This window comes from Stenella coeruleoalba, assembly GCF_951394435.1.
Source record: "Stenella coeruleoalba genome assembly, chromosome: X".
Classification (NCBI taxonomy): domain Eukaryota; kingdom Metazoa; phylum Chordata; class Mammalia; order Artiodactyla; family Delphinidae; genus Stenella; species Stenella coeruleoalba.
In genome coordinates, this window is record NC_137152.1 from 13286349 (window position 1) to 13310022 (window position 23674).

General features: G+C 41.8%; 1 protein-coding gene across 5 annotated transcripts in view; it reads left to right on the forward strand.

The window, feature by feature from the left end:
• Positions 1 to 17414, forward strand: part of REPS2 (RALBP1 associated Eps domain containing 2) — a 231723-nt gene extending 214309 nt beyond the window's left edge. For 3 of the 5 annotated variants that reach the window (XM_079911205.1, XM_079911207.1, XM_079911206.1), the window contains exon 18: positions 11927 to 17414. In XM_079911205.1, coding sequence (XP_079767331.1) covers positions 11927 to 11995 — 69 coding nt within the window. In that variant the 3' untranslated portion in view covers positions 11996 to 17414. Of the gene's footprint in view, positions 1 to 11064; positions 11326 to 11926 lie in introns of those variants that run through there. The other 2 variants (XM_079911203.1, XM_079911204.1) reach the window with 1 other exon arrangement.
• Positions 17415 to 23674: the final 6260 nt, after the last annotated feature.

Genomic DNA, 23674 nt, shown 5'->3' on the forward strand with positions numbered 1-23674 from the left:
CGAGACAGGAATGAGCCTCTTTGACAGTGTCCCACACAGCCAGGGAAACTGGGTGCTCACGTATGTGCTCTTCCTTCCCTCATGAGAAAAATCATAGGCCAAGATCTTTTTTAGTCCTAAGCTGTGCTGCTTTGTGAGAAGGTGATGTGAGTAGTCAAACAGTTCTTCTTACCCCCCGCAGTGCATCTAGACTTGTATTATTTTTCTCTAGCATTGTGCTGGAACTTCTCTGCTTGAAACTTGAACTTCCACAAAGGCTGTTTCATCTGTGGGTGATTGTCTAAAACAGTGTTTTCCAGGGTCTCTTGGACTGTGGCCGAGAGGGGCTAGAGCTGCTTCATGGTCCCCTGCTGGGTCCAGAGCCGGAACTGAGGTCTGTGTGCCTATTACCCGATGTGTGGCTGGACGAGACTCCTCCTGGGTCCCTTGGTGTATGGTGCTGGATCCCAAAGCTCCCAAAAAGGCACTTTGTCTGTGAATAGAGGCCAAATTGTTCTTGGCAGGGGGATATGGACGAAGGATGTCTTACCCAGCCGTGCCGCTGGCATCACACCTGGTAGTTCTATTTTTAATTTTTTTTTTTTTTTTTGCGGTACACGGGCCTCTCACTGTTGTGGCCTCTCCCATTGTGGAGCACAGGCTCCGGACGCGCAGGCTCAGCAGCCATCATGGCTCACGGGCCCAGCCGCTCCGCGGCATGTGGGATCTTCCCGGACCGGGGCACGAACCCGTGTCCCCTTCATCGGCAGGCGGACCCTCAACCACTGTGCCACCAGGGAAGCCCCTCATTGTAGTTTTGATTTGCGTTTCTCTAATGATTAGTGATGTTGAGCATCCTTTCATGTGTTTGTTGGCAATCTGTATATCTTCTTTGGAGGAATGTCTATTTAGGTCTTCTGCCCATTTTTGGATTGGATTGTTTGCTTTTTTGATGTTGAGCTGCATGAGCTGCTTGTAAATTTTGGAGATTAACCCTTGTCAGTTGCTTCATTTGCAAATATTTTCTCCCATTCTGAGGGTTGTCTTTTCGTCTTGTTTATAGTTTCTTTTGCTGTATAAAAGATTTTAAGTTTCATTAGGTCCCATTTGTTTATTTCTGTTTTTATTTCCATTTCTCTAGGAGGTGGGTCAAAAAGGACCTTGCTGTGATTTATGTCATAGAGTGTTCTGCCTATGTTTTCCTCAAAGCGTTTGATAGTTTCTGGCCTTACATTTAGGTCTTTAATCCATTTTGAGTTTATTTTTGTGTATGGTGTTAGGAAGTGTTCTAATTTCATTCTTCTACATGTAGCTGTTCAGTTTTCCCAGCACCACTTATTGAAGAGGCTGTCTTTTCTCCATTGTATATTCTTACTTCCTTTATCAAAGATAAGGTGACCATATGTGCATGGGTTTACCTCTGGGATTTCTATCCTGTTCCATTGATCTATATTTCTGTTTTTGTGCCAGTACCATACTGTCTTGATTACTGTAGCTTTGTAGTATAGTCTGAAGTCTGGGAGCCTGATTCCTCCAGCTCCGTTTTTCTTTCTCAAGACTGCTTTGGCTATTCGGGGTCTTTTGTGTTTCCATACAAATTGTGAAATTTTTTGTTCTAGGTCTGTGAAAAATGCCACTGGTAGTTTGATAGGGACTGCATTGAATCTGTAGATTGATTTCGGTAGTAGAGTCATTTTCACAATGTTGATTCTTCCAATCCGAGAACATGGTATATCTCTCCATCTGTTTGTATCATCTTTAATGTCTTTTCATCAGTGTCTTGTAGTTTTCTGCATACAGGTCTTTTGTCTCCTTAGGTAGGTTTATTCCTAGGTATTTTATTCTTTTTGTTGCACTGGTAAAGGGGAGTGTTTCCTTAATTTCTCTTTCAGATTTTTCATCATTAGTGTATAGGAATGCAAGAGATTTCTGTGTATTAATTTTGTATCCTGTGACTTTAACAGATTCATTGATTAGCTCTAGTAGTTTTCTAGTAGCATCTTTAGGATACTTTATGTATAAGTGTCATGCCATCTGCAAACAGTGACAGTTTTACTTCTTCTGTTCCGATTTGGATTCCTTTTATTTCTTTTTCTTCTCTGATTGCTGTAGCTAAAACTTCCAAAACTACGTTGAATAATAGTGGTGACAGTGGGCAACCTTGTCTTGTTCCTGATCTTAGAGGAAATGGTTTCAGTTTTTCACCATTGAGAACGATGTTGGCTGTGGGTTTGTCATATATGGCCTTTATTATGTTGAGGTAAGTTCCCTCTATGCCTACTTTCTGGAGGGTTTTTATCATAAATGGGTGTTGAATTTTGTCAGAAGTTTTTCCGGCATCTCTTCAGATTATCATATGGTTTTGATCCTTCAGTTTGTTAATATGGGGTATCACATTGATTGATTTGTGTATATTGAAGAATCCTTGCATTCCTGGGATAAACCCCACTTGATCATGGTGTATGATCCTTTTAATGTGCTGTTGGATTCTGTTTGCTTGTATTTTGTTGAGGATTTTTGCATCTATGTTCATCAGTGATATTGGCCTGTAGTTTTCTTTCATTGTGACATCTTTGTCTTGTTTTGGTATCAGGGTGATGGTGGCCTCGTAGAGTGAGTTTGAGAGTGTTCCTCCCTCTGCTATACTTTGGAAGAGTTTGAGAAGGATAGGTTTTAGCACTTCTCTGGTAGTTTGATAGAATTCGCCTGTGAAGCCATCTGGTCCTGGGCTTTTGTTTGCTGGAAGATTTTTAATCACAGTTTCAACTTCAGTGCTTGTGATTGCTCTGTTTATATTTTCTATTTCTTCCTGGTTTAGTCTCCGAAGGTTGTACTTTTCTAAGAATTTGTCCATTTCTTCCAGGTTGACCATTTTATTGGCATAGAGTTGCTTGCAGTAGTCTCGTAGGTTGCTTTGTATTTCTGTGGTGTCTGTTGTAACTTCTCCTTTTTCATTTCTAATATTATTGATTTGAGTCTTCTCCCTCTTTTTCTTGATGAGTGTGGCTAATGGTTTATCAGTTTTGTTTATCTTCTCAAAGAACCAGCTTTTACTTTTCTTGAGCTTTGCTATTGTTTTCTTTGTTTCTGATTCATTTATTTCTGCTCTGATCTTTATGATTTCTTTCCTTCTACTAACTTTGGGTTTTGTTTGTTCTTCTTTTTCTAGTTCTTTTAGGTGTAAAGTTAGATTGTTTATTTGAGATGTTTGTTGTTTCTTGAGGTAGGATTTTATTGCTATAAACTTCCCTCTTAGAACTGCTTTTGCTGCATCCCATAGGTTTTGGATCATCGTGTTTTCATCGTCATTGGTCTCTAGGTATTTTTTGATTTCCTCTTTGCTTTCTTCAGTGATCTCTTGGTTATTTAGCAGTATATTTTTTAGCTCCATGTGTTTGTATTTTTTTACAGATTTTTTCCTGTAATTGATATCTAGTCTCATAGCGTTGTGGTCAGAAAAGATACTTGATAGGATTTCAGTTTTCTTAAATTTACCAGGGCTTGATTTGTGACCCAAGATATGATCTATCCTGGAGAATGTTCCATGAGCACTTGAGAAGAAAGTGTATTCTGTTGTTTTTGGATGGAATGTCCTATTAATATCAATTAAGTCCATGTTTTGTAATGTATCATTTAAAGCTTGTGTTGCTGTGTTTATTTTCATTTTGGATGACCTGTCCATTGGTGAAAGTGGGGTGTTAAAGTCCCCTACTATGATTGTGTTACTGTTGATTTCCCCTTTTATGGCTGTTAGCATTTGCCTTATATATTGAGGTGCTCCTATGTTGGGTGCATAAATATTTACTATTGCTGTATCTTCTTCTTGGGTTGGTCCCATGATCATTATGTAGTGTCCTTCCTTGTCTCTGTAACATTCTTTATTTTAAAATCTATTTTGTCTGATATGTGTATTGCTACTCCAGGTTTCTTTTGATTTCCATTTGCATGGAATATCTTTTTCCATCCCCTCACTTTCAGTCTGTATGTGTCCCTAGGTCTGAAGTGGGTCTCTTATAGACAGCATATATACAGGTCTTGTTTTTGTATCCATTCAGCCAGTCTATGTCTTTTGGTTGGAGCATTTAATCCATTTACATTTAAGGTAATTATCCATATGTATGTTCCTATTACGATTTTCTTAATTATTTTCGGTTTGTTATTGTAGGTCTTTTCCTTCTCTTGTGTTTCCTGCCTAGAGAAGTTCCTTTAGCATTTGTTGTAAAGCTGGTTTGGTGGTGCTGAATTCTCTTAGCTTTTGCTTGTCTGTAAAGGTTTTAATGTCTCCGTAGAATCTGAATGAGATCCTTGCTGGGTAGAGTAATCTTGGTTGTAGGTTTTTCCCTTTCATCACTTTAAATATGTCCTGCCAGTCGCTTCTGGCTTGCAGAGTTTCTGCTGAAAGATCAGCTGTTAACCTTATGGGGATTCCCTTGTATGTTATTTGTTGTGTTTCCCTTGCTGCTTTTAATATTCTTTCTGTGTATTTAATTTTTGATAGTTTGATTAATATGTGTCTTGGCGTGTTTCTCCTTGGGTTTATCCTGTATGGAACTCTCTGTGCTTCCTGGACTTGATTGACTATTTCCTTTCCCATCTTAGGGAAGATTTCAATTATAATATCTTCAAATATTTTCTCAGTCCCTTTCTTTTTCTCTTCTTCTTCTAGGACCCCTGTAATTCGAATGCTGGTGAGTTTCATGTTGTCCCAGAGGTCTCTGAGACTATCCTCAATTCTTTTCATTCTTTTTTCTTTGTCCTGCTCTGCAGTAGTTATTTCCACTCTTTTATGTTCCAGGTCATTTATCTGTCCTTCTGCCTCAGTTATTCTGCTATTGATTCCTTCTAGAGAATTTTTAATGTCATTTATTGTGTTGTTCATCATTGTTTGTTTGCTCTTAAGTTCTTCTAGGTCCTTGTTAAACGTTTCTTGTATTTTCTCCTTTCTATTTCCAAGATTTTGGATCATCTTTACTATCATTACTCTGAGTTCTTTTTCAGGTACACTGCCTATTTCCTCTTCATTCATTTGCTCTGGTGGGTTTTTACCTTGCTCCTTCATCTGCTGTGTGTTTTTCTGTCTTCTCATTTTGATTAACTTACTGTATTTGGGGTCTCCTTTTTGCAGGCTGTAGGTTTGTAGTTCCTGGTGTTTTTGGTATCTGCCCCGTGTGGCTAAGGTTGGTTCAGTGGGTTGTGTAGGCTTCCTGGTGGAGACGACTAGTGCCTGTGTTCTGGTGGATGAGGCTGCATCTTGTCTTTCTGGTGGGCAGGACCACATCATTGGTGTGTTTTGGGGCGTCTGTGACCTCTATGATTTTAGGCAGCCTCCCTGCTAATGGGTGGGGTTGTGTTCCCGTCTTGCTAGTTGTTTGGCATAGGGTGTCCAACACCGTAGCTTGCTGGTCGTTGAGTGGATCTGGGTCTTAGCGTTGAGATGGAGATCTCTGGGAGAGCTTTTGCTGTTTGATACTACATGGAGCCAGGAGGTCTCTGGTGGACCAATGTCCTGAACTCGTCTCCCACCTCAGAGGCACAGGCCTGACACCTGGCTGGAGCACCAAGCCCCTGTCAGCCACACAGCCTTTGCTTTCTTCTGCCAGTTTTCCCCAGGATTCTGCAGGCTCTGGAGCGAGTGGGATGTCCCACCTGGTCTTATCCTGGCCACCAGAAGCTCGTGAAGAGGTGGAAAAATAGTTTGCCCTCTTCTTTTTTTAGTGAGTGCTTGGCCGAGAACCCTTTTTTTTCTAGGGCACCTTGTAAATGGAAAAGCTTATCTGGGTTAGAAGTTCTAACTGCTGTGGCTGCTGTAATTCATGGTTATCTTGCGTAAGGTTAACTCGCTTTTCGGCCTTAAAAGAAAATTTATTCACCTGATGCCTCACACTGGGCCCATTCCAGCTTCAGTCTGGCCCCTATTTGTTGATCTTTATATTGGTACTACACGGTCTTGATTTCTGTAAGTCTTGAAATCAGGTCGTATAAATTTTTCAAGATTCTCTCTCTAATTGTTTAGATTTTAGAAAACACTCCTCTCAGTGGTTCTGAGTGTGTAAGTATTATGTGTCTTTTGTTAAATTTGTTCCCTTGTTTTTGGCGACACTATTGCAAATTGAACTGTTTCTTAAAATTTCATTTTCTAATTGAGTTTATGAAGGTCACAGAATATAAGGTCATACAGAAAGCAATTATATTCCTATATACAAGCAATGAACAACTGATCACAGAAATTTGAAAAACAGTACCATTCATAATAGCTCGCCCCCTCCCCCAAATGAAATACTTAAGTATAAATTCATCGTAAAACACAGGATCTGTATACTGAAAACTACAAAATGGTGCTAAAAGAAATCCAAGAAGACCTAAATAAAGGGAGAGACATATGCTGTTTGTGGATTGAAAGACTCAACATAGTAGTGATACTTTTTTCCTCCAAAGTGATCTAGAGATTCATTGCAAGCAATCATCAAAATCCCAACAGGATATTTTGTAGATATAGACCAGCTTATCCTGTAATTTATATATAAGGGCCAAGGAACTAGAATAGCTAAAACAAATTTGCAAAAGAAGAATGAAGGTAGAGGAATCACTTTTAGTATCAAGCTCCAGTAATCAAGACAGTGTGGGATTGATGATAGATCGGTGGAGAGGGATTGGGAGTCCTGAAGTAGACCACATGAATATAGGCATTCGATCTTTGACAAAGGTACAAAATCAATTCATTGAGGAAAGGATGGTCTTTTCAAGAAATTGTTTTGTAGCAGTTGGTCATCCATCTGTAAAAAAATGAACCTTGATCGAAGACCTCACTCCTGATACAAAGATTAACTTGAAATGGATCATAGATGCAAATGTAGAACATAAAGGTATAAAACCTGTAGAAGAAAACGTAGGAAGAAGTTATTGTGACCTGGGGTTAGAAATGATGCCAAAAGCACAATCTATAAGAAAAAAAATCAATAAATTGGGCTTTATCAAAATTAAAACTTTTACTCTGCCAAAAACACTGTCAAGAGAATTAAGAGACAAGCTACAGACTAGGAGAAAATATTTGCAGCCCACGTATTTGACAAAGGACTAGTGTCCAGATTATATAAAGAACTCAGTAATAAGAACTCTCAAAGCTCAACCAACTCAGTTTAAAAATGGGCAAAGGACGTGAACAGACACTTCACCAAAGAGGATATAAGGACGGCAAGTAAACATGTGAGAAGATATTCAGCATTGTTAGCCATTAGGCAAATGCAAATTGAAACCATGATCACAGACCAGTATACACAGTGATAGAATTGCTAAAACAGAAAATCGTGACAGCATCAAGTGCTGGCAACTGGAACCCTCGTGAATTGGTGGTGAGAATGCCAAATGATACCCCACTCTGGGTAACTGTTGGGCATTTTCTTATGAAGTTATATATACATTTAACCTTGTGACCCAGCAGTTCCACTCCTGGGTATCTACCTTAGTGAAATGGAAAAATTTATGTTCACTCAAAAACCTGTACACAAATGTTCATAGCAGTTTTATATGATAGTGGAAACGTGAAAAAAACTCAAATGTCCTTCAAAGGATGAATGGAGAAATGGAGTATGATGAAATAGTACTCATCAGGCAAAAGGAATGATACACGTAGCAATCTGAATGAAACTGAAAGTTGTTATGCTACGTGAGACAAGCCAGCGTCAAAGGGTTATGTACTGCGTGATTCCTTTTATTTGACATTTTTGAAAAGGCAAAACTGTAGTGCTGGAAAACAGACCACTGGTTGTCAAGGGTTATGCATGAGGTGAAGGTTTGTATATCAGTGAGTAGTTCCAGGGAGCTTTTTGGTTGTTGGAACTGTATTGAACCCTCTTTGTGGTGGTGGTGTCACAAATCTATATGTGTTAACATTTGTAGAACTGTACAATAAAAGAAAAGAAGTCAGTTTTACCATATGATAATAAACAAATTTGTAAAATGTCGCACTTCGTTCTGTTTTATGGATCTTTGTATGTGACCTCGTTTCTGTTTTGCAGTTTGCTTTTGCCTCCCCCGCCCCTACCTTTGCTTTGGCGTAGGTCACTGTTATCCATTGGTCTCTATATTTGGTAGGACCTTTTAATTGGGAAGCCCATATTCCTCAGTTCTGGGAGTTTTCTTGAATTTTATTGACCTCCCTTCCCCCATTTTCTCTGTTCTCCCTTCCTGAAAGTTTTCAGACTCTGGACTTCTTAGTTTGGTTTTCTAATTTTTCTTTTCTAGTTTCTTTCTTTTCTCTTTTTTCTTTTGTCTATATGTGGAGACATACTTATTTTTTAAACTGTACATCTCCTGTGTTTAATAACCAAGAGTTCATTTTTGTTGTTGTTCTCTGATTCTTTTCAATGGCATCCTATTCTTGTTTCAGTGTTGTAATATCTTCTCTTAATGGTAGTTTTTCTTCTTCCTCAATACTTGCTTTTTTTGTTGTTGTATACACTTCTAATTAGATACTTTCCTTCAATAGCTGATGGTCCTTCTCTGCTTACATTTAGGAGGAGGATGAGAATGCATATTGCAAGTTCATGGCCTGTTGTGGGGCTTGTCAACTTTGAGCTTCATTCTCCCCCAGTTTGGCTGAGCTACAGAGTTGGGGAACCCCCAAAGACAGTGTCATTTGCTGTTTCCTCTTGGTCTGGTTGGAGTCCTCAGGGAGGAGACTCTTGTGGACTCCTGCATGGAGGGAAGACCTGGTTCGGTGGAGGAGAGGGATCTGTTTCTCAGCATTCAGGGCATTCATTTAACCCCCCTATTTCCAGTCCAATTTCTAGTCCTTAATTGTATCTCTCTATTGCTAATCCAGACGCCATCTGTTTTACCTTTCAAAGAAGTAAACCTTCAGTGTTCTACCATAGTGGCAGGAAGGATTCGGGGATCTAATTACTTCTGAAGCAGACTTTCAAGCAAAACTTATTTAAGCCAGTCGTCCTCCCCTCTTTCACTCCCACTTTCATAGGTATCTGGTGCTGCCAATTTGAGTCTTTCAGGGATTCTTCTATGTGAAATCGGATTGGTTCTTGTTTTATCCTCATGCTTAGATTGCAGTTCACTTTTCTTTACTTGATCTGTAGAAGTGAAAAAGTTCTAGGTCTAGTGGACAGAAGTCTGAAGAATCATCAAGCAGAGCTCTAGTCATGGCTTCTCAGTCAGTTCCCAGACTAAGTCAGTTTACAGATACAGAACCCTTGCATAAAGGGGCCTCTGAGTCACCTTTAGGAAGGACCGTACTCTGCAGCCAAAAGTTTATATTGTTAATCTTTCTCCCAGCCCTTCCCAAAGTGTGTGACTGTGCACTGGGGAAAAGGGACTCATCAGATTTAGGGGGGATTACTGGACACAGGCTCTGAACTGATACTTATTCCAGGAGACCCAAAACATCACTGTGATCCACCAGTTAAGAGTAGGAGCTTATGGAGGTCAGGTGATCAGTGGAGTTGTAGCTTAGGTCCTTGTCACAGTGGGTTCAGTTTATCCCCGAATCCACCCTGTGGTTATTTTCTCCAGTTCCATGATGCGTAACTGGAAGAGACGTATTCAGCACCTAGGAGAATCCCCACATTTATTTTTCCTGGATTTGCTAATTCATTCAGCATTCATCAGTTTGCCTTCCAGTTTACCAATTTTATTGTTATCACCTCTTCCCTTTTGTCTTCCCTGTCCTTGTGTGTCTATGACCATGCACACCCCCCCAGTTAAAAAAATTGTTTTAGTAGAGTTGCAGTAAGGAATGAGTTTCGTACATATGTTAAGTTCTGTCTTTACCTGCAGCCTCCATCTATTGGGTTGGCCAAAAAGTTCGGGCTTTTCTGAAAGATGCTGTGGAAAAACAGAACGAACTTTTTGGCCAACCCAATATATTATTTTGCTGGGTGTTGTTACATAATCCTATGGCTTTGAAGGCTATCCAACCTCATAAATTTATGCCTCAAGCCCTATTTCTCTTTCTTCTAAGCTCTAGACATGTATTTACAACTGCTTATTCAACTTTTCTTGTAATATATCTGATACACATCTCAGATGCTTCATTCCCAACCCTCTCCTTGAAATGCCCATTTCTCATCCAATCTTCTTGTTCTCAATTAATACCACACTACCAGCCGCCCACTTGCTCAATCCCAAATTCCTTTCCTTCTTTCCTATATCACCTTCATCAACATCTCCTATTGGTTCTAGATTTAAATTATGTCCAGAATCCATCTCCTTCTCTCTATTTTTATGGCTGCTACCTGATCTAAGCCATTTTCATTTCTCACCTGGTTCCATGCAGTAACCTCCCAACTGCTCCCTGCTTCCACTCTTGTCCTGCTACAATCCATTGTCTACGCAGTAGCCAGAGTGAAAATTCTGAATTCTAAGTTAGGCCGAATGCCTTTCCTGATTCAACGTCCTCGTTGCCGTACACTTTGAATCCTTATTGAATCCATCCACACTCCTTATTCTGTCCACAAGGTGCCTGCCTAACTCTTTGACTTTAGCTCCTGCCAAGGTCTTAATTGTCTCCTCTGCTCTGGTCACACAGGCCTTTTGGTTCATCAAATACACTAAGCTTGTTCCCTCCTTTGGGGCCTTAGCGGTTGCCATTTTATCTCCCTGAATATGCTTCGCCTGTATCTTCATGTGGCTCACCTCTCACTTCATTCAAGTCTCTGCTCAGTAGCATCCGCTTTGAGAAGCCTTCCCGGGCCACCCTCTCCACCTTTCTCCCAGATCCCCCACATTACTCTCTATTACATCATCTTATTTATTTCCTTCTGAAAGTATCTCGTTGTTTTTTTTTTTCTTTTAACTTTCTTGTTTTTCTCTAGTCATTTGAGTATGAGCCCTGTGAGGGCATTGGTTTGATCTATCTTGTTCCTTGGTGGTATCATCACACCCAGAGCAGAATCGGGCCCATAGTAGATAGATACTCAAAGACTGTTGGATGGTAGGTAGGAGGGTGGGTGAATAAATGTTTGTTGAGTTCTACGCTACTATTAGCATGTTGTTTCTTCTGGGACGTCTCAGAATTGAGCCTTTATTGTTTTTTTTGTTTTGTTTTGTTTTTTTGTTTTTTTGTGTGGTACGCAGGTCTCTCACTGTTGTGGCCTCTCCCGTTGCGGAGCACAGGCTCCGGACGCGCAGGCTCAGCGGCCGTGGCTCATGGGCCCAGCCGCTCCGCGGCATGTGGGATCTTCCCGGACCGGGGCACGAACCCGTGTCCCCTGCGTCGGCAGGCGGACTCTCAACCACTGCGCCGCCAGGGAAGCCCAGAATTGAGCCTTTATACAGAATTCCTTCCCACCTTGACTGATTCTACTTCAGAGTGCCTTTACGTGTCCCCATCTCTCCCTGCCAGTAGGTCTGTTTTAGGGCTCAAAGTTTGAATTCCCAAATAGCAGATTGTGGATCCTGTTTTCTACCTTTAGCCAAGAAGTCACACCTTCAGCCATAATTTATGCAGGAACCTGGATGACACTTTGGTGGAAGGACGACCAGTGCCCTTTCTCATCCCTCAGTCCTAATCCAGTATGGTGCTGGAGTGGAAACAAGAGATTGCAACTAGAGATGTAGTCCTGATGGCTCGCCTCTCAGTATTAGGAGTCTGCTTTTGCTTTTCTGCTCCCTTCCAATCATTTTTTAGAATTTTTAACATCATTCTGTGCCAGCCGCTGTTAAAACTGAGGGTGAGATTTAGGTGTGGGGGGTGGGGAGGGTTGGTCAATCAGTTTCATTTCATCATCTTAAGAAAGGAGTCGAGAGACTGCAAATTGTGAAGCCTCCTGTGTCCGGTCACCAGCTTTAAATATGATGCCTCCCAGTCCACTTGTCCTTGAGTCATGTGGCACCTAAATGCTTGTGGGTCCAGTCATAAGTTTCTTTTCAGTATCTGATGAAGTAGGGATGAACCCAGGAAATGACCCCTCTCTTCTCTTTGTTTTGTACAACTCAGGAGGTTCATCAAGAACGGATTGCATTGGAAAACCAACTGGAACAACTTCGTCCAGTCACTGTGTTGTGACCCCCAAGATTCAAGTAACAGTGGGTGACCTTTCCTGCCAAGATCTTTCCTTTGAATGTTTCGACGCAGCTACTTGTCGTAGATGTCTGAGACTGCGTCAAAAGCTCTTAGCGGCGGAATATAATCCATATCGCCTTTTCTTTTGTGCTTCACGTGTACGTTTTACTGTGGTGGAAAAAATACAACTGATTATCACACTTGAAACTGTAACTATCAGTGGGATTTACCTCCCATTCTTAAGTACTTCCTCAAGGTGTTAGATGTTGCTCCTTACCCAAAACCAATCTTCTAGCAAATAAAAACAATTTAGAGCACTACTTATTTCAAGAATTTATGACTTGTACAAAACCTTGTAATCCAGTACCTTCAGGATGCTTGTTTTATTTTCGTATGTATATCATATACAGTAGATTGGTTTCCTGAATAATTGTGATTCCAACTGGATAGTCTTTGGCATGATGATAATACAAACAAAAAGGAGAAGAAAACAAAAGCATTAGCTTTAGACTGGCTCCGTGCCCTCCACCACTATATGCCAAAAATTGCTTCTCTAGTGCCATCTTGATATTATATCTAGCTATAAATAATACATGACTATTGTTTTCTATTGAATGGCAAAGACTTATTCAGTCTTTACACCTCTGTAAAGTAGTAGTTTTGTCCATGATCTATTTAACTTGGCCCAGCTAAGCCGTCAACCCAGACAACTCAGCCCTTTCATGTAGATTTTTGGGCAAGAGAAATCTGCCTGAGCTGCCTTGCCCGATCAAATTAAATAAATAGTTGCCAGGTCTCCACTTTTATCCTGCACGGGTTAACATATCTGTAAATGCATGAATTTGGAAACCACCCATCAAATGTGAACGGCTGATGAGACTGTTTGGACTGATAAATATTTGTTGTTTGAACCCAGGTATTCAAACTAGGGAAGAAGGGGCAATGGTTGTTACCAGTAACGCAACAATCTCTGGTAGTTATTTTTGTCTTTGTTATTTTAACCCGGATCGTGAGTGTATTGGGTATGAAGAAATAATGAAAGAAAGCCGATCCTCACACTGGATATATGACTATTTTGTTCTCTGTGAAGTGTACCCTTGGGAAGGGATTGGTTTATGTGCAGTTCAGAGGCGCCCAACCGACTCCAGTGTAAGTGATGTAAAACAGTAAGCTCAAATTGCAGGAGCCAGTACTCTATCGAAATTTACATAGCCTGTGCTTCTCCTGTAAGCTCAAGTTGAAAGTGGGAATTGATCGACCCTCCCAGGTATCCGGCCTCGCCAGCTTTAACATCACTTCAGGAGACGGATGGCAAGACATGCGGTCTCTTGTGCATTTTGCTAATTTACCGATTCTTAGGATAGCGGGGTGGGGTGTGCTAGGGTCCTTTCTGAAGTGGTTTAGGATAGGTTTGCGGTACGCGGGACTAAGCCTTTGATTTCAATAGAGTTGACAGCTTTTAGAAGAAGTAGGCTTTTGTTTTAATGCTTTCTTACTCCATTAAGCTTTATCAATAGCTTAATGACGGAAGAGAAACGCTCAAACGATGATGCTTTTCCAAAACAAACCAAATTGTTGATTCTGTTCTGTGCATATTAAAGGATTCTGAATTGCTTGGATTTTGAAAATCACGGGACTTGAGCTATTTCTCTAGTCCCCCTTTCCTTCCCTTTTGGCTGCCTTTTGTGTCCCTGTGGGAGGGGTTCGGAGTCAGTTTAAACCCTTCCTAAGATTGTGAATGGGCGAGTGCACATTTTTTAGGTAACCTCTTTTCACTTGTTCTGAGCTCTGGGGGCTACAACACATTTTATCAACAGTGTCCTTGTCACAGACGTTTCATTATCATGTTTGCCTTTTGTTCCATTCAATCCAGGAAAGACTAGCATATGCACTTCATCTCATAGTCTTCCAGGACATATGCACACACTCCAGATAGCACTTCATATCCATTAAGCAGACATATAAACTAAAGAATGTTAGTCTATGTTATGCATTTTTAAAATATTGACATGTTTTTCTCCCATCAAGCCAAGGCCAGAGTGAGCCAAATTCGGAGGTTGGGGTTTTGTTTAGTTAGCTTGGATTTCATTAAATGAAAAAACTTGCATTGGACAATCGAAGCCTCATGCATTGCACAGTCTAACCAGTAATTTAACATAGGCATTGCATTAAAGCCCACACCATAATATCTCCACCCCACCTTGTTGACTGGACTTAAGAGTGACCACAGTTTCTTAGTTGCTTAGAAGTGGATTTTTAAAAAAACAATTACACCCTCCCCCGACACACACACAGAACATGATATTACCTAACTAGCGCTCATCCTCTCTTTCTCTATTTTCGTAGGATGTATACTTTTATTTAATTTAGGATTATAACTCCTGATAATGTTTCTGTGTGCCTTTAATATGATTTACAGGAAGGCTGGGTTATTGATATCACCATTATACCTCTTCTATAAAACTACTCAAGCGTAAGACCTTGTTGAGCAGAAGTCTCTGGGCAGAATGTTGATGTTGCCCCCATCCACGGGGGTTTAATAACCTTATTGTTAAGTGGTCTTCCTCCATGGGAGTCCCATAGTCCCAAGGGTGAAAACACAGTAGGAGTAGATCACCAGCTTATTGGGTACCTCAGTGTCTCTGCTAGTGGCTTATTGCTTTGGCCACCTCCCTATCCAGCAGCCATGAAGCAAACCCAAAAGGTAGATTTCTGGAATTGGGGAGTGTGTTGGAATCAAGGCAGACATTTGCCTTAGTTGGAGGGATCTGACTGCTTTATAAATATTAGAGAAGCGCTTTGGGTCTGGTTAGGAGAAGGAGGCAACTTAGCTGGGAGCTGTGCCCATTTTCTTCTCATTGCACAGTAGGATGTCAGAGATGAGAGGAGCCCTTCCCATATCCTGCATTTGCTTGTGGGGAGACCAAGGCCCTAAGAAACCACAGTTCCTAGTCCAAGAATCCATAGAAGGAGGGAGCTGGTGGCAGAGTTGGGATTTTATGGATTCTCAGTCGAGTCCTCTCGCCACTAGCATTACTAAAAATAGATTAGAAGGGTTTTCTTCTATGTACCATGTTGAATTTTATTTACTTAATTTATCAGTCTTAAAATATGAAAACAGGTCTTAGTGAGCTTTAGATCTAGATAATTCTCTTGGATTGAAGCAAAAACTAAAATCTGAAGAGAAGGAATATGATTGAAGTATTTGTTCTTCAGAACACCTCATCTTTCATGGTGCAGTAAATTACCCTGAGTTTCTTGGCAGAACTTTTGACAGCTGTTGCTTTGAATAGATTCCATTCCTGTATTCCTTATGGGAGTTTGTTTTTAAAATAGACTACTGTGATTGAAATGAACTCAATATGTAGTAAGTTATAGTTTTCTTCAATATATCTTGGGTTACTTGGGTTGCAAATGTTCAGTTTCAGTACAGTTTAGGGTGAGTAATCAAAAACATGGATTTTTCTTTGATTTCCTAGTAGCGTCTGAACTATCATGAAACATTCTTCTCTTCATGTGACTTGATTCTAGTCTGTTTCTAAATGATATTTGTCCATTTCTTAGATGAGCTCACAACCATGGTAATGATAGATGTGCTCTTAGAATATCAATAAGAAAAGAATCTGGAATGGATGTTTTCCTTGAAATTAAGACAGCCATTTGCAAATGTAGTAGTTGGAAAGATCTCAGTTTCATTACAACACCTTAGAGCTAAAAATATTTGTTCAGCACAGGCTAGAATCACACCTCCTGACAAGATATCACTAAGGGAATTTGGTTTGTAAAATATTAAAGAAAAAGAATTACAGATATCATAGCACCCAGATCTTCCCATATTGCTGAGAAGTAGGGCTCAGTAGGTTGTGGTTTGAACATTATGAATGTGAACAAAATGAAATCTCTGTTGAGAGGTCTTTTTCTTCTCTAGTTAAAGAGAACATGCTAGTAACTTTGGTTTCTCTTTCCGACTGGTTTACTCTGTTTCCAGTGTACTGTTTTGAAACTGATTTCAAAGGATCGCTTGAATTTACACTTTAGTTATGGGTGCTTTGTTACAGATTTTTGCCTCAGTGTGGTTCAAATTCCTAGTGAGAGGTGGGGGGATGTGGGCTTTTGCAGTCCTGAAGTGGCATATTCTGCTTCCCCTTCAGCCCAGGCTAAGGGAGGCTGCCCACCAACGGCCACAGATTAGTCATCCATGGCAGTTCATGAGAGTCTTACTCTAGGAGCCTCCCCACTTTGCTGTTTGCAGTGAGAAATGTAGCTGGTTATGTGACCCTCCCAAGAGCAACTGTAAGAACAGCAGACCAAGAGGGGCAGACATGAAGAGCAATACCAACTGATTCTCCCCAAAATAGACTTTCAGAGGTTGCCTTAGTAAGTGTTCCCTGAAACAGCCAGTCTGTGAATGTGGGGAGACATCCCAGGTGCACGGTCACTTTTAGGCTTGTCTCGTTATTTTCTACATTTACTGACGCATATGATTGGTAAAGGAACCGTTTCCGAAAGGCATTACAGCGTTTCAATCGACAGGATTTGTTCTAGTGACAGAAGTCTTGCTCTGCTCTCAGCACTTGAGGAGTGTTTAGTTTTTGTGTTTTGGGGGTTCTACTGCCCTGCTCTAAGCTAAGTTCAGGACTGTGGGAGGTTGGAGCAAGTGGTTTATGATTCTGAAGACCAGAGGACACTGGAACTTAAGCAGGCCAGAACTGGAGTTTGAGGGCTGCAGTAGGGAAACTTCTGGTCCCAGTTCTGTCCTAAAGCACTATGTCAGACATCAGGACTGGACCCTAAAGCTCCTTCAGGGAGCCCTGACCTGGGAATGGGACAGGTGGCGCAGAGACCGCCTTGTATGGAGACTGGATCCACTGAGTTGTGTTGGTTTTATTTTGTTTTAAGGTAACTTGTGTGAGGGCTTCAGCTGCAGCCAGCCTGGGAGCTGGGGTGTACCCTTACCTTTAGCCATTCTTTTTGTCTTCAGCACAAATCCAGTGTTCAAGTGAGCCAGAGGTGGGAAGAGCCATTTTACTCCTTGTAGCCGTGGGCCTGGAGAGATAATGAGTTGATGGTCTATTTTAACCTCGAAAGTAAAAATGTATATTTTTTCACTACAGTTACATTGAACAGTAAAATGAGGAACAGCAAAGTATATATTTGATGCCTTCTGTCTTTTCATGATAATGTGCTAACAAGTTGTGTTAGTATTTTACTCAGCCAGAGTCTCATTCGTGTGCTAAGCATTGGGAACTGTATGTATATTGATCTTAAACATAAATAAATACAGGGTGTCCTATATTTGGATTGTGACTTGTCGACTCAAGCTAACCTTACTGCCTCTCTTTCACACTTGTTGGAAAGTCTGTGGAGAACATAGTAGGTTGAGAATCTCCAACTCTGGAAAATGTACATGCTGTGAAACTGGGGTGCTATGTGAAAAAATAAATGTCTGATAACGAAGCGTGGCTCTGGTGGAGTCTTAGCGTCAGTCAGTATATTGTGGTCCGCATTTGGTCTCGTGTATTTAATGCAAGTGACGTGAAAAGGAGTTGGAGGTCTTCCCAGTTAAATCAAAGTCTGAGATCTGGTTATTTTCACCTCCTGGTGATCTGAGCTGGGTCCTTAAATATCTGTGCACACTTGACACTCGGCATTCATGGGGTATCATGGCCAGCTCACAGTGCATTTTAAAGTTCCACCGAACTGAAAACTTGGATTAATCTAGGGTCAAGTTTTTTGCCTCATCTTCTTGACATTCTTTTTTGCGGTACGCGGGCCTCTCACTGTTGTGGCCTTTCCCGTTGCGGAGCACAGGCTCCGGACGCGCAGGCTCAGCGGCCATGGCTCACGGGCCCAGCCGCTCCGCGGCACGTGGGATCTTCCCGGACCGGGGCACGAACCCGTGTGCCCTGCATCGGCAGGCGGACTCTCAACCACTGCGCCACCGGGGAAGCCCTCTTCTTGGCATTCTTTGTGCTCAGAAATGTTTCCATCATAATGCCCTTACCTAGCGTGCAAGGGAAGGGGAGGGATCAGGAAGGGTTGGTTTTAAATCCCCACCAGATAACCTGGCACCCCAGTTGCAGTTTCTTATCTTTAACACTTGGGTAATTTGAGGAGCCACCAGTCTCCTATCAGGTAGGAGTTTTATTCCGTACTGTGAATGCAAATTGGCCACACATAGGATATTTCCAACCTAGTGGTTCCAAATGCCAAACTAACTCTGGAAGAATCATGCATGATTTGGCTTATAAGCTTGAGCACTGGAGACCACCAGGCCCTGACCGTTCCCAGGGATCTGAGATCATCTAGGCAAGTGGTTCCCAAGTCTGGTCCCCAGACCATCATCAGGGAACTTAACTCGAAATGCAAATTCTTGGGGCCCACCCCAGACCAACTGAATTAGGAACCCTGGGAATGAGCCCGGCAATCTTCCTGTTAACGAGCCCTCTAGGGGACAGTGATTGCTCACTAAAATTGAACTACTGATCTTGCTAACCACATTTTACAGTCGGGGACACTGGTGCAGAGAGGCAAAGGTGACTTATCTAGGATCTCAGCTAATTCTGAGCAAAGGGTAAAAATGTTCCCAGGGCCGACTTTCTGCTGTGCTACAGTGTCCATTCATAAGTTTGTTCCCTCTCCTGACCTTCCTTCCACAGATATTTACTGTGGCCCTACTCTGTATCAAACACTATGTTAAGAGCTCGAGATGAGACCTATAGGACAGAGTCCCTTCCCTCAAGGAACTCACAGAGACCAGATGACTTGCAAGGCAGTGCGGGGTAGGCGCTATGATGTATTAGTCAGTGCCAGCTAACTGCTATCTCAGAGCCCTGAGAGTTCAGTGGCTTGACGCAATGAAAGTTTCTCATTCAATGTATAGTCCAGAGTGGATGTTCATAGTCGTGCCATTTTTCTTTGTGGTTATGTAGGGACCCAGACCCCTTCTATGTGTGCTTCCGTCTTCCTCTAGGGCTAGAGAGTTTTCTCCTTTTAGCCAGTGTGTGGAAGAAACAGAGAACTGTAGAGAGGACACAATTTCTCTTCACACATCACTTCTATGCATATTTCATTTCCTGGAGCTCGGTCATGTGACAGGAGTTAACTGCAAGGGTGACGGGGACATGTAGTCTAGCTGTGAGCTCAGGAGGAGTAAGTGGCGGTGAACACAGCATCCGCCAGAAGGCACAAAGCCAGGTGGCTCTGAGAACACACAGGAGGGGCATCTAATTCAGACTGTGGCAATCCAGGAAGGCTTCATGGAAGTCTTAGAAGAGGGAGCGTTAAGCAAGAAAAAGAGGGTGTTCCAGGAAGAGGGAGCTGTGTGTGCTAAGGCAAGGCTGGAAAAGAGCGTGCCACCTTCTGGGAACTGCAAAAGAGTCTCCTCTGGACGGAATGAGGGGAGGAAGTGGCCAGAGTCAGGCACAAGGCCAGAAGAGAAGGCCTTGCATGTCCCAGGAAGGCATAAAGCACCAGCCGTTGCAGCCCGCTTTGAGATTTAAGCACAGTGAATGATGTCACTTCACTGATATTCAAGGAGTGGTTTGTGTTCTCCCAATTTTTTTTCCCCAACCTCCTCCTGAAATGCTTCACTGGAAGATTGTAAACTAGTGTTTATGGCATGAACCAAGCCCGCTAGTTTGATTTGTTACATTTCTGGCATGCGTTTGGACAAAGGGGCAAAGCCCAGAACACAAGGGCGTAAGCCCTGGTAGGCAGGAGTCCTACCAGATGACATGAGACTTTATCCATCCTCAACTCTTTCTTTGGGGGCAGGGGGAGATATCAGGGGCTCTGAGGTGACCGAGAGGTGCAAGGTCCCCCTCTCTCCCTTTTCTTTGGCGAGAAGGCTTATCAAAGTACAGAAATGAAGAGTTTAGAAATGAAGCTGAAATATCCAATTCCATTTGAATAAGGATTCTCAGTTGAGTTTATTTAACAATTTTGAAAAATCCCTGAGCCTGGAGGGGAAATGCTCCAAGTATAGCATCTCAGTGGCTAAATGCAACTTCAGAGAGCCCCGCCATATTGTTTTGTAAATACAAGGTGTTCTGGAAGAGCCAACTTTAGTGTTGCAGGTATTGACGTGGTTTTCCCCTCCCTGCATTTTTCTTTCAAACACTGAATAAAAAGTATCTTTGAAAATAAGATTGTAACCCAGATATACATTCCTTTATTTGCCCTGAAATCCTCTTAGCAGATTTGATAGGAAAAAGGAATTGGCACAGAAGCTGTATAAAATTTTCAAGGTTCACCTGTGAATATCCTGTAGCATTATAAGCAAAAGGAACATCAGCAGAGGACATAAATATTTGTGTGTGTGTGTGTGTGTGTGTGTGTGTGTGTGTGTGTGTAAAATATTTATGTTCCCTGCTGATGTTGCTTATGCTTATGATTATAAATATGTATATTAAAAAAATAATGACAGTAATCATTTGGAACATAGACCAAGAGAATCGGGGGCGGGGGAGGGGTGTTTTATCACTGACAAATGTCTAAACAATTTTGGAAGTGCTGGTGCACGCTGATTAATAAAAGCAGACTGACTTTTAGTCAAATTTATTACTGTTTTTAAATTTTCTACCGTAAGTGTACCCCTTAGTCTTGTAACTGCGTGGACCGCTCCCATCCTTGGGACATCACTGGGGAACAGGGTACAGGCCTCCACCCCTGCATTAGACTTCATCAATGCTATGAGGCTGAAGGAAAGCCAAGGGGAAGAAAGATAATGCTTGGGGAATGAAATAAAGAGACCACAAAGCAAATTAAAGACAGATACGGAGAATAGTGATGCAGGACCTTTGAAATGCAAATGAAATTAGCTTGAACCTCAACCCACGTGTGCTGAGAGCCTGCATCTTTATCTTTCTGGAGATTCTGAGAGGCAGAGGTAATGGCGGAGGAGCTGATGTTTTTTATCCTAGTCACTCGGAATGGGAAAGGGGCAGAATTTATAGACTATTTAGAGAGATGGGAGCTTTTTTAAATAGTTTATATCTAGGGCCACACATTGCACAACTCTAGGGGACATTGTTCTTATATTTTACACAGAAGATGCCCCTTGGAGTTTGTGAAGCCGCTGTCCTGCTCACAGCTCCCCGTGGCACCATCCACTCTTTCTCTGTCGGTCTTCCTCTCCCTCTTTGTAGATCTCTTGTTCTGCGTGTTGAGGGAAGGTGGGTAGATGGGAACTGCAGGGGTCCTGCCTGTGTTCCTAACCCAGGGCCCGTACCCCCTACACATCTCCCTTCCTTTTTCCTGTTTGTGCTCTGGGTCTAGGCCAGCAGTTCTCAACTGGGTGCGATTCTACCTCTGCTCCCAGGGAACGTTTGGCAACGTCTAGAAACGTTTTTGGTTGTCACAACTCGGGAGAGCATCTAGTGGGATCCAGGGATACTGCTGAACATCCTTCAGTGCCCAGGACAGTCCCACCACCAAGAATGATCTGGCCCGCAGTGTCAGTAGTGGGCATATTGAGAAACCTGCTCTGGAGGAGCCCCTCGGCCATCCTTCCGTCTCCCTCAATTATCCAGAGCTATGCAGCCTTCTCACCATCACCAGGAACGCCTCTTCATATGGCCAGAGCTACGGCAACAGGCTCTGCTAAACTAGTGCATTCGTTCAAATACGCCCAGGATCCAAGCAGCAAGGTAGATGAGTGAAGCAAGTCCAGAGTAAGATGAGAGATGTCAGTGGCCCATCTTCCTCAGTGGTGGGGAGCGGTAGGTGGGGCCTGTCACAGATTGGAGCTTGCACACCGTGTCTAGAAAGGCAGCTCTAGACTACTGCCATACAGGCTTCCGTGTTGCTAGGTTTCTGATTCTTTGAGAGAGGCTCAATATCTCATCTCCCTTAACCCCCAGAAAGTCCCTTTTGTGTTATTTTTCATTGAGGCTTAACATTGATACATACGTACGTGCACCAGTGTTAAGTGTCCATCCCAATGAATAGTCAAGATAATCTTGAAGAACAGATTGGAAGACTTACAGTACTAGGTTTCAAAACTTACTAGAAAGTCACGGTAACTGAGAATGTGGCATTGTTGCACATGTTAGACAAATAGAGCAATGGTTCGGAATAGAGAGGCCAGAAACATCCGCACATATATGATCCCTTGATTTACAATAAAGGCACCATCATAATCCAGTAGGGGGTGGTGGGGAAAGGGTGTTTTCAATAAATGGCGCTGGAGCAATTGGATATCCACATGGCAAAAAATGAACCTGGATCCCTACCATGCCCCCAGATTATTTCAGTATGGGTCTTAGATCTAAATGTGAAAGGTAAAACAATAAAGCTGCTAGAAGAGAGCATAGGATAATATCTTCATGAATTTCATAAAGAGGTTTTTTTTTTTAAACAGGGCATACAAAGCAGTCGCCATAAAGGAAAAGACTGATAAATTGGATTTCATTGAAATTAGGAACTTCTGTTTGTCAAAATTCACAACTAGGAGAGTTTTGGCACACTGCAGAACAGTAGAACTTATTTGCAATACATCTGTCAAAGGATTCTTGCCTATTTTTTTTTATATGTTGGCCACTATTTCCAATTTAAAACACTGAGGGGGGAAAAAACCCCACTGTGCAGGCTAACATTCTGCAGGCCAAACAAAACATGTCTGCGAGCCAGCTCGGCCCCTGCGTGGCCAGTTTGCAACCTCACCTTTAGTGGCATAGGAGAATGATAGAAGCTCTCACATTTCCATATTTTCTCATTCTTTCCTTGCCAGCCTCTGTAAGGGGAAGAAACAATGTAGAGATCTATTTCTCAATAATAAGAATTTTTCCCTTGATGGCAGAATGGCTGATAATGAATTTAGCTTCTAAGTAGCACTTCCCTCCCTCTGATAGACACAATAATTTAAAAAAATATTTAAAATATGATTTGATCAAGTTTTTTTAAAAATTGAAGTATAGTTGACTTACAATGTTGTGTTAGTTTCAGGTGTACAGCAAAGTGATTCAGATATATATATATATATATATATATATATGTATATATATATATTTTTTTTCTGTTTCAGATTCTTTTCCATTATAGGTTATTACAAGGTATTGAACATAGTTCCCTGTGCTATACAGTAGGATCTTGTTGTTTGTCTATTTTATATATAGTAATGTGCATCTGTTGTTCTCAAACTTCTAATTTATCCCTCCTTCCCCTTCCCTTTGGTAGCCATAAGTTTGATCAAGTATTTTTAATTGGCCTCCACTGTGTGTTCAGCCTGCTGGGCTCTGTGAAGTCCGCAGCTGATCCGTTTTGCACTCTGCTCTCTAACTCTAAATTTTCTCAGCATCCCTGGAAGTCAGCTTCAAGCTGCAGTGAGGCAGAAGACGTGGAGAAATAGAGGTTAAACTTTTAACATTTTGAGCTCATTAATGTCCAACTTCCTTACTTTCGACCTCCTTCCCTAACTCTGGTTTCAGCCTCCTCCTTTTATTCTTCTCCCAAGCACCACTCTTCCTTAATTCTCTGATGGTCCAGTTGGAGGCAGTGGCGTCGGGTGGGAGGATAATTTCCTATTGTCACCTCTTCTGATCCCACTGTTAGAATGAATAAGAAGAGGTAGCCTGAAGGATGGCATTCTGGCAGCATAGCACACTGGTTAAAAGCATGAGGTTGGGAGTTTGCCTGGACTCAAATCCTGGCTCCATCTCTTTTATTTATTCATTTACATTC